Source organism: Morus notabilis, unplaced genomic scaffold, assembly GCF_000414095.1.
Source record: "Morus notabilis unplaced genomic scaffold, ASM41409v2 Scaffold1187, whole genome shotgun sequence".
NCBI lineage: Eukaryota > Viridiplantae > Streptophyta > Magnoliopsida > Rosales > Moraceae > Morus > Morus notabilis.
Window position 1 is genome coordinate 86,925 of NW_010360569.1, and position 17,585 is coordinate 104,509.

The 17,585-nt window shown below is 35.7% G+C and overlaps 4 protein-coding genes across 5 annotated transcripts in view; 1 reads left to right on the forward strand and 3 right to left on the reverse strand.

Moving 5' to 3' along the window:
• LOC21398696 (GDSL esterase/lipase At1g29660) overlaps positions 1-1,230 on the reverse strand; it is a 5,926-nt gene extending 4,696 nt beyond the window's left edge. The window contains 1 exon segment of the mRNA XM_024164776.1: positions 809-1,230. Within this exon segment, the coding sequence (XP_024020544.1) occupies positions 809-1,094 (286 nt within the window). The 5' untranslated portion in view covers positions 1,095-1,230.
• A 4,290-nt stretch (positions 1,231-5,520) lies between these two features.
• On the reverse strand, positions 5,521-7,930 carry LOC21398697. 2 transcript variants are annotated; one of them, XR_002902100.1, is made up of 3 exons: positions 7,287-7,930; positions 6,429-6,667; positions 5,521-5,633 (listed from the first exon to the last, which is right to left on the reverse strand). XR_002902100.1 is itself a non-coding variant. In XM_010096809.2 (2 exons), exons 1-2 carry the CDS (start codon positions 7,749-7,751, stop codon positions 6,497-6,499), a joined length of 636 nt encoding a protein of 211 aa, XP_010095111.1. In that variant the 5' UTR covers positions 7,752-7,930; the 3' UTR covers positions 6,192-6,496. The 2 variants fall into 2 exon arrangements, 1 of the variants encoding a protein (XP_010095111.1); XM_010096809.2 differs by lacking the exon at positions 5,521-5,633 and having other exon boundaries at positions 6,192-6,667.
• Positions 7,931-11,040: 3,110 nt separating this feature from the next.
• LOC112091354 (pentatricopeptide repeat-containing protein At3g06920-like) lies at positions 11,041-16,279 on the forward strand. The gene is made up of 4 exons (XM_024164780.1): positions 11,041-11,371; positions 11,595-11,729; positions 12,690-12,795; positions 12,894-16,279. Exons 3-4 carry the CDS (start codon positions 12,771-12,773, stop codon positions 15,563-15,565), a joined length of 2,697 nt encoding a protein of 898 aa, XP_024020548.1. The 5' UTR covers positions 11,041-11,371; positions 11,595-11,729; positions 12,690-12,770; the 3' UTR covers positions 15,566-16,279.
• A 401-nt stretch (positions 16,280-16,680) lies between these two features.
• Positions 16,681-17,585, reverse strand: part of LOC21398699 (NADH dehydrogenase [ubiquinone] 1 alpha subcomplex assembly factor 3) — a 3,677-nt gene continuing 2,772 nt past the window's right edge. The window contains exon 5 of the mRNA XM_010096811.2: positions 16,681-17,185. Within this exon, the coding sequence (XP_010095113.1) occupies positions 17,099-17,185 (87 nt within the window). The 3' untranslated portion in view covers positions 16,681-17,098. The remainder of the gene's footprint in view (positions 17,186-17,585) is intronic.

A 17,585-nucleotide genomic window follows, 5' to 3' on the forward strand; every position in this document is an offset into this window, starting at 1 on the left:
ATATATATATATATATATACATGACCGGGGACTGTATAATTAAGGACTACTTAATTTAAGGACACCCGAACAAGGGAAAAGGGGCAAAATTTTGCTTTTGTATAGAACTATAGATCTCTTATTATTTTGCCTTTTAAAATAATATCTTATAATGTGCTTTACTACAAAAGACATATAATTAGTTAAAGTTAAACTTCACTCCTTAATCAGATCTAGGAAGAAGACTAAGACTAATGGGGTTATATATTTCTATTATATACGCGTGGCCCCTTCTGAGATATGTTAAGTTTGCAAATTGCAAACAATCACTGCCATTAAGACAAATCTCGGTGTCCTACACAACAAATCATGAATAGTAGACATCTGAGTGACTGACTTTCTCCTAAAAGAAAAAAAAAATTGATAATTGACTTATTTTTTAAGTACACACACATATATTAAAATAGTTATAGTTTTTATCATCCCATTTCTATTGGCAGCTAATTTGTAAATGATTTACACTGACCAAAGGTCATGCAAATTAAGTCCAAAGGTCTGCTCCTACAACTATGATTAGGACTAAGGAACAACATGAGTAGTGACCGTTGCCTTAAATAAGTACTCTATAAATTCCTAACTCTATAGAATAGCTCCATGATTAAGCCATGCATGTGCTGCTTAATTCCTTGTAAATAAGAAACACAGAATAAAACCAAAAAGAAAAGACGAGAAATCTGGTGAGAAAGATAGATGTAAATAGCTATATATGTATGTGTGTGTGTGTGTGTGTGTGTGTATACATATATATATATATATAGAGAGAGAGAGAGAGAGAGAGAGAGAAGCTAAGGTAGCTCACCAACAACATCAACGGTAGTTTTGCCATTGGAAAACCTCCCAGAGGGTCCACCGGGGAAATCAATCCCATAAGGCAAGTAATTAGCTCTAGCCAATGACTGAAGCTCATTATTATTCCCATTGTCCACCAAAGAGTCCCCAAATATGAAGTAGCAAGGCACTTGTGGCTCTGCCCTTGTCCCAAAACTCAACATAGTGCTCATGACTCCCAAAACCACACACACAATTACATTCCACATTCTCTTTCCCTCCCCCATAATATTATAATTCCCCACTTCACGCTTTACAATAATTTGATCAAAAAGCAAATCAAAAGAATCCAAAATGCTCAAAAAGCTCAAAAAGAAGAATGACCCAATTTATGCAAGTGTGAGGAGAATGGTTTGTGTGTGTTTTTTGTGTGAGTTACATAAAAGCAAGAAGCTCAAATGGCTATATATAATAAAGAGATATATGTGCAGATGGCTTTGGCTTTTGCAGTTGAGAGAGTTGGTTAGAAGCATTAATTTCACGCGGAGATAATGTGAGCCATACTACTACTGTTAATTTTTTGTTTGCAAATTAAGGCCAAAGATCGGCAATCTAGCTCTCTGACAGCACCCGCTTTTTGCTCTGAAATTCAATGAGGTTTTCTTTTCTTGATTCCAAGTAATGTATATAGGTGTTCCATGTGTTTGATCAGAATTAAAGTGTAATGTTGCACAAAAATGCATGCTTAGCCTTTCGGTTTTTTTATAACTTAATTATATATATGCTAACAAAAAATAGTATTCTCTTCATTTATAATATTGAACGTTTCAAAATGTGAAGTCAATTGCTTGTGTTAATCTATTGAGAGCTGACTATAGTTTGGATGTTCAAATAGTACTCCTCACCATGACAATTGAGTGGGGTGGCCTAACGATAATGAACTACCATGATACGCTTATAGTCAGAGTTTCGAGTGTTATGTAGCTCTCTTTTTTGAGTCTTAAATGTGAAGGTTTACGCATGCCCACTTAATACTAGATTTAAAGTACTTAGAACTACATCTTACATGTTAGTACATTCCGTAAGGCTGAGGTGATGCGCTCCTCATTCAAAGGTACGATCCGACTATAAGGCATTCAATAAACATTCTTATCAAGGTCTAAAAAAACCTCTTTAGTAACATCTACGAGGTATACTAATTTGATCGGCCCCTTCTCGAACTTTTTCTTCATTTCAAAAAAAAAAAAAGAAACAAAAACTACTCCTCAGCGTAAGGAGTTATCATATTTATATATATATATATATATATATACATATATATACATATATATATAAATAGCCTGTGCATTCAAGATCATGTATACAAATATTCTTCTTTTTATTAAGTAATTTTCAAGTTGTGTATACCGATCCTTGTGTGATTGTATCCTGCTCCGTTATTACCTATTCTAATAGCTCAAGTTTATTGGTCTTATTTTACTAGTTCTTCCTAATTAAAGCTTAAGCCAATTAACTATATAGGGCAACAGCTAGGTTTTGCATGCAAATCAATGCTTCTCAACGCACTCATACTATGGAGAGCAATTTTAAGAGTTTAAATCAAGACAACTTGCTTAATTGATAGCTTATATAAGTTTTTTTTAATCCTTTTACAAGTTTAGACTAATAATAATAGGAGGTGAAGTGAACTGCCTTTGGTTTTCATATTCTAATAGTTAATTTGATAGTGGAACAAATTTTCAACATTTGTAAGTTGGAATCTGACTGTACTTGAAACAATATATGGGACCCTACCATAAATAATACCAATTATTAAAATTCAGTGCCCATTTAAGTTTAGCAACTGATCTTTAATTAAGACAAAAGTTGACTTTTTCTTAATATATCTGGTATGCTCGAAAGCTTTTACTTGGTAAAACAGCAACAATGATGCAATGCAAAGAGTCCACGAAAATGGTTTAGTGTGTGCTTTCAGACCTACTTTTTTGCTTCTTAAATCAGTCAGTGGAATGTGAAGTTTTCCATTCTTTCTGGTAATTGATCCAAGAAGAACAACTTATGATCATCAAGATGTAACATTTTCTGAAAACTTTTTACTGTAGTAGAAAAAGTTAGATATGACATTTTTTGATAGCTTTACTGTAGCAGAAAAAATTAAATGTGACATTTTCTGAGAGCTTTTTACTGTAAAACCTAAAACTGAAAACTCAAATCGGTAAAATGAACAAAACATATATATATATATATACACATAGACACATATATTGGCATTTGAATGATGTCAATTGCAAGTAATAGTGAAGTAATACACTGTTGACCTTGCACCGGGAACTGTTCAGTACTCTTATTTTCGCGTTCACTTTTATACATCTTCCAGACCTTTCAGTGTAATCCAGAAAGCTTAACTAAGAAACAGGCTGGTCTTGAAAGAGAAAGCTATATTAATATATGTATGATTTTTGGAAATAGGAAATGATGAGTCTGTGCATAAAAGGGATTTAGACTCACATCTGAGTTTTAGTATCTCAAATGGTGTTTAATTGATCGCGTTATGATATTTAATTTTTAAAAAAAATGTATTTTAATTAACATTTCTGTACGCGACATAATGTGTTTGGTTAAACCCCATTTTGTACTACAAAAATTAAATATGATATTTGAATCCACGGTCAAGATTGACGATAAAAATGCACCCAATGTGGGAAGAGTTATTTACCAGTAGATTAAGAACTACTTGGTCTAAGAGTTGACACTTGCTGTATAGAGAGGAGAGCGCCAACTACATGCAATAAATGAGGGGGTAGTTGGCTAAATTTAATGTTGGCGACTCACAAGTCATACCGTGTAACATGGGTCTGCATGGTCGATTCCCTTTATGTACAGTTAAAGCTTCGCATCCAGAAAGCTTTATCTTCTCTTAAAATGATTATCAAGAAAAAGTGCATTATGAATGCAGTTATGCACCCTTTGCATGCATAATTAGCTGTCCTTGCCGACATGCAATTGACTCTCGCGTCGGTGGTTACCAGGCATATTTCTAAATTAGAGATTATATCATTATAGCATATTATTTCTTGTCCATTCATGTTGTTTCATAAGAACACTTTTCAGACTGTTAAGGGCAATGGATATATCTTTGTGTACATGCTCAAGAAAAGTAAGAAATAGAACTAAAACTATCTGCGACATATAGTATATTCTATAGTTTGATCAGTCATTTGCCAGATAAAGTAGTACAACCCCAAAGTAGAGCAATTCTTTGTTTATGTCAATACTAGTCTTCTGAGATCAATTTTCGCTAATCTATATGGATACATTGCATTAAAATGCCTTAGGTGTTTTATGCATGAAGAGCATTATCTTATTTAGGTGGTGAAATGTCTTCATTCCAAAAGCTAGGAATTGGGTTCTTTATTAGTTCATCAAAGGTTAGTTCTTGAAGTGGTTTTGGTGGGGAACTTTAATGCGATGTATAACATATTATGTTGTCTTTTTAGCATTCTAGCCAACAACGATAATCAACAGTAGATCCCGGCTAGTCAATAAATTTTTTAGGCTAAGCTGTAACTTGTTGACGGTCAAATCAAATAGGGATATTTACCTTTTAATATTTTGTGTTTTGAGTTTATTTAAAAATTATATATTTAGTTTTTAATATCATCAAATGTATACCTTTAAATTATATTTAATGTCAAAATTTATACCTTTTTACCGTCAATCCTCAATTTTAACCTTCAGCATACCTAAAATACCCTTAAATAAAAACATAGAAAAAGAAGAAAACCTAAAAAGAACTTTAAACTCACAATTTTGACCTCTAAAATATGTAAAATACCATTCAAATGGGTTTCTTTTGTGTTATTAATTTTTAATTATCATAATATTATAAAGTTTTAGTGTTTTTTTTTCCTTTTCTTAAGGACAATTTAGTCATTTTAAAGGTTAAAATCAATTATTGACCAAGATAAAATATAGATCTAATTTGAAGGTATACATTTGATGAGATCAAAAATTAAAAGTATAGATTTTGAATAAATCTAAAACAAAAGGTATAAAAATATAAATATCCCAATCAAATATTACACCTTACAGAATCTAAGGACAGTTTGAATTTGATCACTAGGACAAAGAAATTAGAACATATTTAAATTACTCCTGTCTCTGACCATGAATATGGGAGGAATTAAAATGATACGGCAAATGAATTGCATTGAAAGTACGACATATTTTGCAGTTTTGTATTGCGAGTGTGGATGACTCCGGAAGTGTTACGTTAGAATACATCTCGTTTTTGTTTTTTTTTTTTTTTTTTTTTTTTTTTTTTTTTTAAAGGGGGGGTTCAAATCTTTTTTTTTTTTTTTTTTTTTTTTTTTTTTTTTATCAACGTGGAGTTCAAATCTCAACCACTGTATATTGAAAAGAAAAGATCTTCGCCGATAAAGTTCTTTCAACTTGAAATCTCAACCACTGTATATTCCATAGATTAAAACCGTAACATTGCAAAACTGTAAACTTCACAAATTTGGAACAGAGTACCTAGAGACTAGTGCCTCCAAAACAAACAGAAACCCAGAGCATCTCTCTGCAGTCTTAAGGATACCATCCTGCTCTAAGCTATTATAATAATAACCACGCACATTTAATGCTTCATCTAAGACGAAAATATTTCTTTATATGCCCATTCTCAAGAACAATCACTTACCAAGAGGGAGAAGAAAAAAAAATCCAAAAATCAACAATATTAAGAAGAAAAAGATACATGGTTAGAATAGTGTAAAGATCGTCCCCACATTTCAATTCCCATCCTTGATCTAATAAATAAGATCCTGTGACAATGAAGCAAAGATAAGATCGATCAGGAATTATGTATGCATTGCATTAAATCAACCATGTGATTTTAGCATAAGGAATAGACAAAATAAAGTATTTTTGGGTACCAAACGAGTGACATAATTGACGGAGAATGCCACACGTCAAAACACTACACAAGCACATTTGTACTCCAATCTCAGCCTCTCACTCACCACATGACATGTTTATGAGGGGACGCAAAAACAAAAAACTGGGGTTTCTGTCATCCTCAAAGCTCCATTTCAAGCAGCTTCTTAGTTGGCTTGGTCCCCCAGATCGGTCAAGTATTATCTCACTCCCTTGTTGGCCATGCTTTCTTCTTAAATACCCTTTTCTTTTGTTTTTTCAGCTAAAACTCTTTGCTTATTGCAATGTTTTTGCCTCCTAACTTTTGGAGAAATTACACCAACATGACATATGTATTATATACCTGTGCATTTATACGCATTCCATAGTAACGAAGAATTGTTGAAAACCTAATGTTAACTCCAACAAACCATAAAGAGATAAAAATTGCAAGAGGGTTTACTCTATTCAGCTACAACAATCTTCAGATTGGTGCTAAACATAGAAAACAACTGAAACTCACGTCTTACATTCTTAACTCGCCTACCCGTTTCTTTTCCAAATACAAAAACTTAGAAGAAACAAATTTTCTTGTTCCTAGGAATTGCAAATTAGGCAAAAACATACAAACACTTGTCAGTCTCTGTACGTATCTTGGAAGTAGTATATGAAGGTCAACTTAAGCATGATATAGATTACATCACCTGATTGAAAATGATAGAAAAATGTGTATACTAATTGTGACGAGTTCTTTTCTTCCCATTTCCCAATGTCAAAAATCAGCGTGGCTCTTGTCAGGCGTTGAAACAAATTGCAAACCCAAATCCTTGAGTATTTGAATCAAGCCTTTCAAGTCATTGCTGCCCAATTCAAGGCAATCTCTCAATAACCCACCATCCACCACCTCTCTTTGAACTGTCTCCACCACTTCCCTCAACGTCCCCTGCAAGTAATTTCCAATGCCTAATATAGATCAACATAGTTTTGGTAACTTTAAGGAAAATTATACACTTTTTCCCAGAAATGTATTGTACCGTGATGATAAATTTCAATTTGAACGGACAAAATGGTTGTGAAGTTAGCAACATTATTTTATTTTTATAAAGCTCATAAATTTTTGGAAACGTCCATGCAATATACACATAAATTGTTTGATTTTTTATATGCATAAAAGCACATAAATTGGTTTGATTAAAAAAAAAAAACAGTACTTCGCACATTTACCTTCTAAACTTGTAATGTTTTAACAACTTACCGTTAAAGTTTTAATTTTAATAATAAATCCCTAACCTTGAAAAACTGTTCCAATGTGCTAAATTTTACTCTATTTTTTACAGATTTAAGGAGTTGACAAATTGAGATATCCTGTTTTAGGTTTAGATTAGAATATTGAAATTTCTCAAAGACACGTGTTTTTTCATTTCTAATCATTGGGTTCGATGTAAAAGATTTTAAAACTCGGGGAACAAATACAAAAATTAATTTTTAGGGGGAAGTTTAGCGGGTAAATAAGGAATTAAAATAAAATCAACAAATAGGAAACAGACTAAACGACGACGTACCGACTGGCGAAACACGTTGAGGAGCCGAGCCAGCAGCGACCTAGAGACTCTGAGGACAGAGTGGTAACTTCGCCCCACCCAGGCGACGCGCTCCGAGTCTGACTCAAACCGAGTCAACTCGCCCAGCCAACTGAGCAACTCGTTCGCGTCGGAAACGGCGGCGATCAATTCCGAGTAGGCGCCCAAGTCCCTCCAGGCATAGTTCCTGACATAGTCCCAACCAGCGGACCACATGAGCCGCCAGAACCCCATCCCCGTCGCCGGCTCCAGCTTCGCCGCCATGGTCCGAGCCCGGTTTGCGCCGGCGTAGTCGCCGCGAGCGGCGCGGAGGTTGGCCACGCGCGTGAGGAGCGAGTGGGAGAGGGAGAAGGGCGTCTGGTATTGGAAGTAGGAGAGAGATTCCGTCGTCGGAGCTCCGGCCAGGAAGAGGAGGAGAACGACGATGGCGAGGGTTTTGTTTACCATTTTGATTTCGTCGGAGGGACGGTGATGCTTTGGAAGGTTCTTTTTGGGAAGATCTGGTATTGTCTACGAATAGCTGAATTGCTAATGGGTTTGGGCCTAACCTTCGGTAACGTAGATTGCCCAGATGAAATAAAAGAGAGATGCTCTCTATCAGTCAAAAGCGGATACTTCTATCAGTCAAAAGCCCCCCCCCCCCCCCCCCCCCTAATTGTTGGGAATTTTATCAGACACTTTATTCGTGGAAAAAGATAAATAAGAAAATTCCTTCTGGATGACTAAGGTTGTTGTTTTCCTCATTTCTTTAAGCCGAAAGGTCTTAAGGTTTCCTGTCAAGCCAAGAAAGTGGATTCCACCAGCTACCATGATCACAGCTATTCCCACTGGAATCAAAATCTTTAGTTTGATCGCTATATCTTTTTGTTCACCACAGGAGGACTCACTGAAATAGTCCTGAGAAATTCTGGGCTAAGTATTAAAATTGTTATAAAATAAACTACAGTCACATTATTTAAATTTTATATATTGAGTAAAATTATACTTATATTTTAATATATTTTATTCAATATCATTAGATTTTATGAGAATTTTGGGTTTTTTTATGTATATATTTGTGTTTTTAAAGATTTTATGATTTTTAAATATCTTTAAATGCGATATTATCTGCAATAGTTTATGCCTTTTGGAATACGTCAATTCAAGCTTAAAATTTATGGTGTTGTTGTAAAATGCCCAAATTTTTTAGGTATTCGGTTGAATTTGAAGAAGAGAAAATTGAAAATTGTTGAAACTTACCATGGGTCTGATTTTTACCCATTACTTTTTGTTAATATCCATTTTAGGCAAATATTATATTTAGTCAAAAAGGAATTTAATCAAGAGTAATGTGTAAAAATTGTAAAAACTTATTTTTAAAATAATTTGACAAATCTCTTTTTCTACGGTGCTTTTATGAGAATTTCTTGAGCTGTCATGTGGCAGCCCTCGCCTCCCCTCTTGTTTCTCTTTTTACTTCTCACATTTTTATTTCTTTTTGTTTTTATGGTTTTTTTTTTGTTTTTGCAAATGTTTGTTTACAGAGAGCAATTTTTTTAAAAAATTTTTCCTCAATTTACTCCTATGAGAATAAATTCTTTCACGTGTGTTTCTATTTAATCTTTTTTGTCAATAGTTAAAATTATTTGCTTCAAATGTGCCCTCACTTAATTATTTTTCTGTAATTCTTATTATATCAAAAGTTTTCTTTACACTTATTTTTTATATACTAAATCGTCTTCTTTTAATTTACAGTTATATAAATCTCTTTCGCTACTAATGGGATGTTTGTTTCAAGGGTTCGTCTATGGTTCTGAATTATGATTCTTAGTTCTCTACAATGTTTTTCTCCCAAAAAAAATTTAAATTTCAAAAATCAGAATCATGAATCATGGTTCTGAATCCGTGAACTAAACATCTCATAAGTCTTTGGAAGAAGAAAACGAGTGTTGTTTCAACTAAAGTTTTAAAAACCCTTTTTTTAAAAAAATAAATTAAAAAAATTCTTAAATGATTTTATAAATAAATTTCTCTTTATCTAATAAATAATAAACTCTTCAAGTGTCTTAACACAGTAATACAAAATACGTTCTCAAAACTAGTTTTTTCTTTGATACAGTAATACAAAATACGTTCTCAAAACTAGTTTTTTCTTAAATGAATCAGTGAAGCACGTTTAAGGGCCTTGTGAAGAACATGATAATTGTTAATTAGAGGAAGAAGCGCATGATCCTAGTACATAGAGCATGGTCGGATAATTTATATAATAATATATATATATATTATATGTATACATATATGAGTGTGGTTTTAATATAGGTACTCTAATATTTACCTATCAATAAGTATTTTTATTTTAAGTATATAAGATATATATAAATCAACAGTTATAACAAATTAGATAGTTGATAAAAAATTAATAAAAATTAATTATAAAATTAGATTCTTATCATCATTAGATTTTTATATTTGATATGTAACCAATATGATAATATTGACGGTCAAATTTCATCAACAAAGCCGTACCAGGTTACCCCGCAGTATCCCGCTTGGTTACCGGTTCGGAACTAGTATTTTTGTTGAATATGAGAGTGTGGTTGTATTTTTAGGTAGGTTACTGAATAAGAATACTATATCTCATGCACAAAATAAAATACACAGAGATTTTATAGTGGTTCACCCTTATAGAATAAAAGCTACATCCACTGTAATATATTTCACTTCTTTGGTTCTTTACAGATTACATCAACAAATGGAGAGCCAACCCCCCCTCTCAGGGGTTTTCTTCTATTTATAGCCCAGAGACATCTTCTCTCCCACCGTGGGCTTTTTCCTTTGACGGTTCCCCTTTGGCTCACTCACTCGAGTGGGCTACCCTCTTGCCTGTCCAATCTGTAGCCTATCAGTGTCCTTGGGACTATTCACTCACCCAATTTGTCCTCCTATTACGGCTTTGCAGATCTTCTGTAATGCCGATTGATTTGCTCTAGGCGGTTTAGGGGGTTTGTGATCATTCCCTGTACATCTGACCTCGCCCAACTCCAGATGCCACCTTGGGATTCCAACGTGTCCCCTTAAGGCCCTTTCTCAGGGTGTGGGCCCTATTGCTCATGGCTTACCCTCGGCGCTTGCGCTCTGTGCCGCCGACCCCATCGTAGCACTTAGTATCTGACCGGGCAAATGGGATCGTCAGTATACCTCTTGTGCATTCGGTTCTCGCGTTGTCAAGAGAGGAAAAAATATTCTTGGGCGTCGAGGATAACGTGGCGGGGCAGGCACTGGGACACGTGGAGCATGGTCATCGTCTAACGTGTCTCGTGGATTTTCCCACATAACAGATCCTAATATATTTTGTATAACAATTATTTTATAATTTAGTTATTTTGTGTAGGTGTAACAAGAGACATGTTCATGTATATATATATATGTAATCTTGTTAATTAAGTACATGTTCTTGCTATTTGATTACTTTTTAACATAGAATAATGTATTTTAATTTCAAAATTATATTTTTTATTAAAATATTACTAAAACAATGAGTCTAAAATATATTTATCATCAAAATATATATTTTTTAAAAATTTTAATATATGTCTTTCTGCTACCAAATTAAAATTTGGTAGCAAAAAAATATACTTTCAACTACTAAAATAATATTTAGTAACGAAAAACATAAATATTTACTACCAACTATTTAGTAACAAAAAAAGAACAAAATTTTTGTGAGAAAAATATTTTAACCTACCCTCCCTGAAAATTCAAAACACACCCACACGTTTAATTGAGAATCCCTATACTCGGCAGATCCATCCCCAACGCCCTTATTCCCTTTCTTCACCATCTTCTTCAGAAACTCTCCTCTGCCTTCTTCTCCAGCCGCCGCTCCTCCTCCGTCGCCTTCCACTCCTCAAGAAATTCTCTCTAGCTCTAGATCTCTCTCTCGCTCCTTCTCTCTCTAGCCGCTTCTCGCAGTCGCCGACTCCGATTCTCACTGGCGCCGCTCCCGATTCTCGCTGCCGCCGCCGATTCTCGTTGCCGAAAAGCGAGAGACATCTCTCCTCACCATCAACACCTCCTCCTTCTTTCCGGTCAGTTATCTCTCTCTCTCTCATCGTGGAAATTCTCTGTCTGCAATTATTGGCATTGTTTCTGGCAATGACATTTCAACTTTGAACTTTGAAAAATGGTCATCGGTTCCACTGCACAGCACACATGGACGCCTACTTGGTTCTTATTGTCGTTTTCTCAGTTTATTTCTGCTTCTGCAAAATGGAAGTCTCGATTTTGATTATAGTTGTAATGTCTATCTAGGTTGCTGCAATTGTTACTCAGCCACCTTGAAGAAGGGATAGGGGGGAAAAGTTGTTGCCTTCTCCAATAGCACAATTTGCTCTTGATAGAAACTTCCCTTCCGACTTTATTTTCACACCCGAACGGGCGGGAGAGGTAATTTGATAATCTTTCGATCCTGGTTCTACATGTTTAAATTTCTCTCATTATGTGATTACAAATTGAATTTTAGAGCTTGTTTGGTAGGAGGAAAAAGCGGAATGATGGCGAGTGGTAAAGGGCTTAGTGAAAGGATTTTGGTTTGGTAGGAGAGAAAAGAGGAGGATAAAGATTGGAAGCGGGATTTCAAATCCTTCAAATAACCTGAATTTTAATCTCTCCCACTATGGGAAATTAGGACTGGACTACGAACATAATAAGAGAAAGATCATTTCCTTCCTCTCTATTTTCCTCACCTTGGTTATATACCTTTCTTTTCTTCTCTCTTATCATACAAAGCATTAGATTTAACTGTTTTGCTTGTAAGTCCACTTCTCTCTGTGAAAGATCATATAAAATGTACGGGAATTTATGCGTTTATTTATTTATTTATTTATTTATTTTTGTATTTATAATCCGTTTACTTTTGGGAAAAAACTTGAAATTTTGATGAAAGTAATGATATTTTATTTTGTTTCTGGTGCATTTGTTATTGTTTCTGCGATTTTCAATTGCAAAGATTTAAACTTTTATCATAGAAATCGAACGAGTTTGAGCCTTAGTTATTGTTTTAGCTGGGTTCTTTGTTATCAAACTTTCTTTTTCCTATATTAATGTTGAATGTTAGCTTAAAAAGTTTCAAAATTTCCACTCTTATAATACAAGTATATATACATACATACATACGTACGTACATACATGTAAATATATATATAAAGCATTGAATGCCATTGAAAACGACGTATTATATAGTTTTATGAGCTCATGGAAAGCTTATTAAATTAGCTTTGTAGATATTCGGTTTTAGAGAAGTCTTGTGCTTAAATATTTGAAGAAAGCTTCTTTTATAGCCCTCTATGTGTTTGTTTAAAGGTCTAAGTCGGATTTTTACTTTCTTGTTTTGTTTTTGCCTTTCAGAACTATTTATTTTTGTTCTCTGGGGACAAGCATTTGTGAAGTAAACTTTCATTTATGATGGTATAGCTTGGACGTGCATGCATGAAGATGTTCTTAAGAAATCGTGGTAAATTAATTTGAACTGATAATGTTCTTGTCTATTGCCATTTTTTCACTTACAAAAAGATTCTAATTACCATTTGCATAATTTTATTTCTACTGCAGGAATTATACATCGTTTTGATTTCAAGGTCCGTAAAATCTATGATTTTTCTAGACCATTCTCGTCGAATGGATCGTTTTCAGAATCTGAAGGGAAAGTTGTTCCCTTTGTGGATGGTGATGTGCCCGAAAATTCGGTGAAAGCTGAAGGTACAAGACAAGGAGTTGATGAGATATGCCAGATATTGGAGAGTGGTCCCTGGGGACCTTCTCTTGAGAATTCTCTGTTGGTGAATTGTGGGAAACCTCAACCCGAATCCGTCATTCGAGTCTTGAGGAGACTTAAGGACATAAATCTAGCCGTGAACTATTTTCGTTGGTCCGAGAGACAAATTGACGAAGCACATTGTCCGGAAGCATACAATTCGCTTCTGATGGTCATGGCTAGGAGTAGAAATTTCAATTGGTTGGAGCAGATTTTGGAAGAAATGAGTGTAGCGGGAATTGGCCCGTCAAATTATGCTAGTCTTGAGTTAGTTTTAAGCTGTGTCAAGTCACAGAAACTGAGAGAAGCTTTTGATCTAATACAGACCATGAGGAGGTTCAAATTCCGCCCGGCATTTTCAGCTTACACGACTTTGATTGGCGCTCTATCCGCAGCTCATAAAGCTGATCTCGTGCTCACTCTCTTTCATGAGATGCAGAAGCTAGGCTATGAAGTAAGTGTGCACCTATTTACGACCGTAATTCGTGTCTTTGCTAGAGAAGGAAGGGTCGATGCCGCCCTGTCCTTGTTGGATGAAATGAAGAGCAACTCGCTTGATGCGGATATTGTTCTTTATAATGTCTGTATAGATTGTTTTGGTAAGGTTGGTAAGGTGGATATGGCCTGGAAATTTTTTCATGAGATGCAGGCACACGGGTTAAGGCCCGATGACGTTACGTATACCAGCATGATAGGAGTTCTTTGCAAAGCCGGCAAATTGAATGAAGCTGTTGATTTATTTGAACAGATGGACCTTAACAGGACAGTACCGTGTGCGTATGCATACAACACCATGATCATGGGCTATAGTTCAGCCGGAAAATTTGATGAAGCTTACAGCTTACTAGAGAGGCAAAAAAGAAAGGGCTGCATTCCGAGTGTGATTGCATATAATTGCATTCTCACCGGTCTAGGGAGAAAGGGAAGAGTAGATGAAGCGTTAAGGATTTTCGAGGAGATGAAGAAAGATGCAGTGCCCAATCTTCCAACTTATAACATTCTAATAGACATGCTTTGCAGAGAGGGAAAGCTCGAGGATGCTTTGTGGGTTCGGGATGCCATGAAAGAAGCCGGTTTGTATCCTAATGTTATGACTACAAACATAATGATTGATCGACTTTGTAAAGCTCAGAAGATTGATGCAGCTTGTTCGATATTCGACGGGATGGATCACAAAGTTTGCACCCCGGATGAGGTTACATTTTGTTCTCTTATTGATGGCCTCGGCAAACAAGGAAGAGTGGATGATGCCTACAGGCTTTACGAAAAGATGTTGGACACTGATTGGGTTCCAACTGCTGTTTTGTATACATCCCTCATTATGAACTTTTTCAAGTGGGGCAGGAAAGAGGATGGTCACAAAATATACAAGGAAATGGTGCGCCGGGGTTGTCCGGCTGATTTGATGCTCCTTAATACCTATATGGATTGTGTTTTCAAGGCCGGTGAAATTGAGAAGGGTAAAGCTTTGTTTAAGGAAATTAAGGCTCAAGGATTCAACCCCGACGTGAGGAGCTTTTCGATCCTAATCCATGGCCTTGTAAAAGCTGGTTTTGCACATGAGACCTATGAGTTGTTTTATGCAATGAAGGAGCAAGGATGTGTTTTGGATACCCGCGCTTACAACACTGTTATCGATGGATTCTGCAAATCGGGCAAGGTGAACAAAGCGTACCAGCTTCTCGAGGAAATGAAGATAAAGGGTCACCAACCAACTGTCGTTACCTACGGTTCTGTCATTGATGGGCTTGCCAAGATTGATAGGCTTGATGAAGCTTACATGCTTTTTGAAGAAGCAAAGTCAAAGGGTATAGAGTTGAATTTAGTCATCTACAGTAGTCTGATTGATGGGTTTGGGAAGGTGGGTAGAGTTGATGAAGCCTACTTAATAATGGAAGAGTTGATGCAGAAAGGTTTGACCCCCAACGTATACACATGGAATTGCTTGCTCGACGCCCTCGTGAAAGCTGATGAGATCGACGAGGCCCTCGTGTGCTTTCAGTCGATGAAGGACTTGAATTGTGCTCCAAACCATGTAACTTATAGCATCCTGATAAATGGATTTTGTAGAGTTAGGAAATTCAACAAGGCTTTCGTGTACTGGCAAGAGATGCAGAAACTTGGGTTGAAACCGAATGCAATCACCTACACCACCATGATATCGGGACTAGCAAAGGCCGGGAACATAGTGGAGGCGAATAGGCTTTTCGAGAGGTTCAAGGCGAGTGGTGGAACTCCCGATTCGGCTAGCTACAATGCCATGATAGAAGGGTTGAGCATCACGAATAGGGCGATAGACGCGTATGCGCTTTTCGAGGAAACTCGATTGAAAGGGTTCAGGATTCATAGCAAGACTTGTGTTGTGCTCTTGGATGCATTGCACAAGGATGAATGCCTTGAGCAGGCAGCAATTGTGGGTGTTGTCTTGAAGGAAACGGCGAAGTCTCAACACGCTTCAAGGTCATGGTAATGTTGTCGTTTTCGAGCATAGATTTGGAGGAACTGACGTAGCTTAAATATTGTTTCTATACAAGGGTTGGAGAAGCAATTATAATCCTGGAGAGATTTTATTTAATCATATTGAGGCCAAATCGTTGTACTACTTGGAGAAGCAAGTTTTTTTTTCGTGTTATTTCATTTTTTACGTATTTGCATCTAAAAGATGCCAAGCATTTTCTAAATGCCTGAAAAAAACAGGGAAAAAAAAGAAGGAAAAAAGTTAATTTCAATATCTCATAATTTTTGTGTAGCCAATGCTTTTGCAAAGAAGTTGGCTTCGTATGGGTTTTATTCTGGTTATTGAAAGGCATTATTCATCAAGTTGGCTGCGATGGCAATGGTGATCTCGTGGAATTGATAATGCGGAACTAGATCTGCCAGCTCCAGAGAAGATAGCTCTACATCGGACCAGAAGTGCAGCAGCCTTCATTCACATGAATTTTCGGATAAAACCATATACGACAATAGCACTTGACCACAACCTTCATTCAATCTTGCCAGAACTTGGACGGAGAGGAGAGAGGGGTGGAGAGAGAAATTTCAGATTATATGAAAATTGATAATATATATGTATATATGTGTTTAAAGTTTCAATCGGGGTAATTTGATCATTTAATTGAATGATCAAGAAGGCAATTAAGATTTCACATTATTTTTAAGAGTCAACCATGCGAGTCTTTTTTTTTTTTTTTTTTTTAAATCTTGTATGGTTTACATCAGCAAGAGGGCAACGGCGAAGCTCGAGATCGGGTAGGAGCGGACAAGGGAGATGCAAGGAGGAAAAAAGTGAAAAAGAAATGAAGGAGCTTTCAAGTAAGGTGATTCAAATAACCATACGTTTTAGCGGCGACAAAAGTAGATTTAAATTTTAGATTAAAAATAACAATTAGGAGGACAGAGCAGATAAAATTTTCACCTTTTAGCAACAATGAAGCTAAAAAGCAATTGGAATCTCAGAATTTGTTGCTTAAAATTCCGAAATTTCGATTGCCATTGAACAAAATCTACCTTATTTCTAGTTATCGATTTCCTAAATATGTATACATATATATAAATCTGCATTGTTGCAATTTGTTAGTCCGATAGTTGCCAACAATAAGAAACTCAATAGAAACCAATGACTACATACGGCGTTGCACAACAACTATAATGCTATCATCAAAACCGTGTATCTTCTCTAGAGTTATGATATTTCTACCAAGTCTTGTAGAGATGGATTGACCAGCTACTATATATAATGGGAGGGGAAAATTAAAGCGTTGGATGATATTGACATGGTTTCACCCAGCCTCTCTAATAGACATGTCAAAATTGAAACACATGAACCGTCCCCATGATGCCACCTTTAATCGCTACACAAATTAGAGCAGGTTCTGTTCGGCATTGAAACTGTTTGTCGGATCCAATAGAAGCGAACACATTTCTGGCTACTCAATATTTGGTTGATCAAAACTATTGAACACTAGAAGGAGCATGGATGTTTGTCTTACATCGAGTCTATGCATCATGAAGAAACTCCATATGGTATTAGTGCAGCAGCCACAATCCTACTTTCCTCATTCAGTATATTGTAAGTCGAGATGGCATTTCTCTGAAACAAAGGAGACAAAGTATCACGACGAATGTAGTAGGAAACAATGCATATCTATCTATTCTCTCCTTCAAGAAGTGAATAGGTTTCTTGGGGGGCACGTTGCCCCTTTATTTATTTATTTATTCCTTTTTTTAGCTCTTTTTTTTAGTTTTTTTTCTTTTCATCTTTTTCCTCCCTTACCTGTTTTTATTGTATCTTTCAACCTTTGATTTTTATATATTTTCAAATATACCTCCTATAAATACTTTTCCGACGGTTCTCTCCTTAAAAGAGAGAATAGGTTTCTTCTGGAGGGCGTTTTGTTGCCCCACTGTTTCCTTGACCTTTTAGTTTTTTCTTTTCATTTTTCTTTTTCAGCTTTTTTTTCCTCTTTTTTTATAGCTCCCCCACCCCCCTC